Source organism: Conger conger, chromosome 10 (assembly GCF_963514075.1).
Source record: "Conger conger chromosome 10, fConCon1.1, whole genome shotgun sequence".
Lineage (NCBI taxonomy): Eukaryota > Metazoa > Chordata > Actinopteri > Anguilliformes > Congridae > Conger > Conger conger.
Window position 1 is genome coordinate 50,276,177 of NC_083769.1, and position 5,000 is coordinate 50,281,176.

Genomic DNA, 5,000 nt, shown 5'->3' on the forward strand with positions numbered 1-5,000 from the left:
AATAAGATCCGCACAGCCGTTGGGCCCTTGAGCAAGGCCCTTAACCCTGCATTGCTCCAGGGGAGGATTGTCTCCTGCTTAGTCTAATCAACTGTATCTCGCTCTGGATGAGAGCGTCTGCCAAATGCAGATAACGTCTCTCTCCTCACCGCTGTGCAAGCGCTCTCTCTCTCTCTCTGTGCAACAGGGCGGTCTCTCTCTCTCTCTCTCTCTCTGTGTGCAGCAGGGCAGTCTCTCTCTCTCTCTGTGCAGCAGGGTGGTCTCTCTCTCTCTCTCTCTCTCTCTCTGTGTGCAGCAGGGTGGTCTCTCTCTCTCTCCCTCTCTGTGTAGCAGGGCGGTCTCTCTCTCTCTCTGTGCAGCAGGGTGGTCTCTCTCTCTCTGTGTAGCGGGGCGGTCTCTCTCTCTCTCTCTCTCTCTCTGTGCAGCAGGGCGCTCTCTCTCTCTCTCTCTCTCTCTCTCTCTGTGCAGCAGGGCGGCCTCTCTCTCTCTCTCTCTCACCGCTGCGCCAGCGCTCCAGCTCGTTCTCCAGCCGCTGCACGTTCTCCTTCAGCGCCGTGCTCTTCTCCTTCTCCCGCTCGTACTTCCTCTTCCACTGCTCCGCCGTGAGCTCCAGGTTCACCGAGGCCGTGTTCCTGATGGTCTTCGCCCTGGGGGGAGAGAACAGCAGAGATACCAAATACCTTTATCTGGTCCTCAAAAGACAAACTGCTAAACTACCGGACCACAGAGCAGATCAGAACCTGAGAACCACCTTAAGAGCTTCAGGCATGGTGAGCACCACCTATCATGGCTGGCTGTCAAAAACAAGATGGCTGCCAAAAGAACAGAGGTTGTGTAAAATTGAGACCCCCTTTCTGGAATTGAATGTACTAAGTTCAGTCAAATTCACTGTTGGCCTCCTAAAAGTCGCATCCTTAGCCATTAAACTGTTTTACTGTTCTGGTTTTAATTATTTTGATTTACTGACCACCAAAGTCTTTATGTCAGTGAAATGCTTACCATAGCTTCCTCTGTCTGCAAAACGGTTTTCCTTCAACATCGATATGCACTCTCCTAACTGCTCAACATCCATATGCACTCTCCTTACTGCTCAACATCCATATGCACTCTCCTAACTGCTCCATGATTATCATTACATACATTGAGATCCATACGTATTTGGACAATTTCTGTCCTTTTAGCTCTGTCGTCCAGCACACTGGATTTGAGATTAAACAATAAATGTGAGGTTAAAGTGCAGGTGTGTGTGTTAGCGCTGGTCTCAGTGCAGGTGTGTATGTGTTACTGCTGGTCTCAGTGCAGGTGTGTGTGTGTTTGCACTGGTCTTGGCGCAGGTGTGTGTGTGTGTTAGCACTGGTCTCAGTGCAGGTGTGTGTGTGTTTGTGCTGGTCTTGGCGCAGGTGTGTGTGTGTTAGCGCTGGTCTCAGGGCAGGTGTGTGTGTGTTAGCGCTGGTCTCAGTGCAGGTGTGTGTGTGTTTGTGCTGGTCTTGGCGCAGGTGTGTGTGTGTTAGCGCTGGTCTCAGGGCAGGTGTGTGTGTGTTAGCGCTGGTCTCAGTGCAGGTGTGTGTGTGTTAGCGCTGGTCTCAGTGCAGGTGTGTGTGTGTGTGTGTGTGTGTGTGTGTTAGCGCTGGTCTCAGTGCAGGTGTGTGTGTGTTAGTGCTGGTCTCAGTGCAGGTGTGTGTGTGTTAGTGCTGGTCTCAGTGCAGGTGTGTGTGTGTGTGTGTGTGTGTGTGTGTTAGCGCTGGTCTCAGTGCAGGTGTGTGTGTGTTTGCACTGGTCTCAGGGCAGGTGTGTGTGTGTTAGCGCTGGTCTCAGTGCAGGTGTGTGTGTTAGCGCTGGTCTCAGTGCAGGTGTGTGTGTGTGTGTGTGTGTGTTACTGTTGGTCTCAGTGCAGGTGTGTGTGTGTGTGTGTGTGTGTGTTAGCGATGGTCTCGGCGCAGGTGTGTGTGTGGTACCGTTGTCCGAACATCAGCGTGCTCTTGGTCTCGGCGTCGTTGTAGCCGGACGGTGAGCAGCAGATGAACATGGTGGTACGGCAGTTCCCCCCCAGGGAGTCCTGCAGGATGCGGGTCATCTTGCTGTCGCGGTATGGCACGTGGGTTTTCTGCGGCCGGAGTGTGGTTAGCCACAGAGACGGACAGCCAGACAAGCAGGCAGACAGGAAGACAGGAAGACAGACATTAGGACGCAGTACAGACTCAGTGCCTCACAAAACGCCCCCCACAAGGACAGGAAGTGACACAGCACCAAGTACAGGAAGTGACACGGGCACCAAAGGACAGGAAGTGACACGGGCACCAAGGACAGGATCTCTCGGGGGACTCACCGTTCCCTCAGCCAGCGCAGAGATGACGTTTCCCAGTGACGACAGGGACTTGTTTATGTTTTTAGCCTCGTCCAACACTGCACCTTCTGCTCCCGTCTTACTGACCTGAGAGACAGAGAGAGAGAGAGGAGAGAGAGAGAGAGAGAGAGAGGAGAGAGAGAGAGAGAGAGAGAGAGACAGAGAGACAGAGAGAGAGGGAGAGACAGAGGGAGAGAGAGATAGAGATAGAGAGACAGAGAGAGAGAGGGAGGGAGACAGAGGGAGAGAGAGATAGAGATAGAGAGACAGAAAGACAGAGAGAGGGGGAGGGAGAGAGGCAGAGAGAGGGAGGGGGATAAGGAGAGGTGTGGAGGATACCGTTATAGGGCCTCTGTTGTACTTTTTTCTGAAAATGAAATAGACTAAAAATATGGCAATATGCTCATCAGCAATTTTGAACATGGAACTGCACTGTAACTGAGCTGAGCTGTACTGTAGCTGTGCTGTAGCTGAGCTGAGCTGTACTGTAGCTGTGCTGTAGCTGAGCTGTAATGTAGCTGTGCTGTAGCTGAGCTGAGCTGTACTGTAGCTGTGCCATGCCCTCCTCCCTGTGCCCAGCCCACCTTCTTGCTCCTGGCCAAGTGGGGTTTATGTGCTGTGGTGGTGGAGTTAGAGTGGTAAGTGAGAGGGGTTGGAGGGTGGAGTTAGAGTGGTAAGTGAGAGGGGTTGGAGGGTGGAGTTAGTGTGGTAAGTGAGGGGGGTTGGAGGGTGGAGTGAGTGGGGTAAGTGAGAGGGGTTAGAGGGTGGAGTTAGTGTGGTAAGTGAGAGGGGTTAGAGGGTGGAGTTAGTGTGGTCAGTGAGGGGGGTTGGAGGGTGGAGTTAGTGGGTTAAGTGAGGGGAGTTGGAGGGTGGAGTTAGTGTGGTAAGTGAGGGGGGTTGGAGGGTGGAGTTAGTGTGGTAAGTAAGAGGGGTTGGAGGGTGGAGTTAGTGTGGTAAGTGAGGGAGGTTGTGAGATCAGAGGGTGGAGTTAGTGAGAGGGGTTGGAGGGTGGAGTTAGTGTGGTAAGTGAGGGGGGTTGGAGGGTGGAGTTAGTGGGGTAAGTGAGGAAAATTGGAGGGTGGAGTTAGTGTGGTAAGTGAGGGGGGTTGTGAGATCAGAGGGTGGAGTTAGTGAGAGGGGTTAGAGGGTGGAGTTAGTGTGGTAAGTGAGAGGGGTTGGAGGGTGGAGTTAGTGTGGTAAGTGAGAGGGGTTAGAGGGTGGAGTTAGTGTGGTAAGTGAGGGGGGTTGGAGGGTGGAGTTTGTGTGGTAAGTGAGGGGGGTTGGAGGGTGGAGTTAGTGTGGTAAGTGAGGGGGTTGGAGGGTGGAGTTAGTGTGGTAAGTGAGGGGGGTTGGAGGGTGGAGTTAGTGTGGTAAGTGAGAGGGGTTGGAGGGTGGAGTTAGTGTGGTAAGTGAGAGGGGTTAGAGGGTGGATTTAGTGTGGCAAGTGAGGGGGGTTGGAGGGTGGAGTTAATGTGGTAAGTGAGGGGGGTTGGAGGGTGGATTTAGTGTGGTAAGTGAGGGGGGTTGGAGGGTGGAGTTAGTGTGGTAAGTGAGGGGGGTTGGAGGGTGGAGTTAGTGTGGTAAGTGACGGGGGTTGGAGGGTGGAGTTAGTGTGGTAAGTGAGAGGGGTTGGAGGGTGGAGTACCTTCTCGCTCCCGGCCAGGTCCACCAGGTAGAGCTTGCCGCTGATCTTCTGCTCCGTCTCCACGTGCTCCTGCTTGATGCTGATGAGGAAGATGCTGTGGCTACGGCTGCTGTGCTCATTCATGTCTGCACAGAGACACGGGCATGCATCCATTAGCACTACTGTCTATAACCATCCACGATCATTAACATCCATTATCCACCCCTTATCACTGCTGTGCTCGTTCATGTCTGAGCAGAGACACGCATCCATGATCTATCCCACATCACTGCTGTCTATAACCATCCACGATCATTAACATCCATTATCACTACTGTCTATAACCATCCACGATCATTAACATCCATTATCACTACTGTCTATAACCATCCACGATCATTAACATCCATTATCTACGCATTATCACTCCTGTGTACAAACATCCATTATCATAGCTGTGTGCAAACATCCATGATCATTACTATCCATTATCACTGCTGTATACAAACATCCATCGTCACTGCTGTGTATAAACATCCATGATCACTGCTGTGTACAAATGTACATTATCACTCCTGTGCATAAACATCCACTATCACAGCTGAGTACAAACATCCATGATCATTGATATCCATTATCACTGCTGTGTACAAACATCATTACCACAGCTGTATATCAACATCCATCATCACTGCTGTGTATAAACATCCATGATCACTGCTGTGTACAAATGTACATTATCACTCCTGTGCATAAACATCCACTATCACAGCTGAGTACAAACATCCATGATCATTGATATCCATTATCACTGCTGTGTATAAACATAATTATCACTGCTGTGTGTAAACATCCATTGTCACCAATGTGTTCAGACATCCATTATCACTGATTTGTACAAACAACCATTATCACTGATGTTTATAAACATCCATTATCGTTATCATCCATTATCATTATCATCCATTGTGCTGACAAAATCCCAGGAAGAAGAAGAGAAATGGATGTTCCTGACAGTCCAGGGGAGGTGGG

At 50.9% G+C, this 5,000-nt stretch overlaps 1 protein-coding gene across 1 annotated transcript in view; it reads right to left on the reverse strand.

The window, feature by feature from the left end:
* The window catches only part of kif5aa (kinesin family member 5A, a), a 38,440-nt gene that overhangs the window by 18,848 nt on the left and 14,592 nt on the right, over positions 1–5,000 (reverse strand). The window contains exons 8-11 of the mRNA XM_061259167.1: positions 3,990–4,114; positions 2,327–2,431; positions 1,956–2,104; positions 499–647 (exon numbers count right to left, since the gene is read on the reverse strand). Of these exons, the coding sequence (XP_061115151.1) occupies positions 499–647; positions 1,956–2,104; positions 2,327–2,431; positions 3,990–4,114 (528 nt within the window). The remainder of the gene's footprint in view (positions 1–498; positions 648–1,955; positions 2,105–2,326; positions 2,432–3,989; positions 4,115–5,000) is intronic.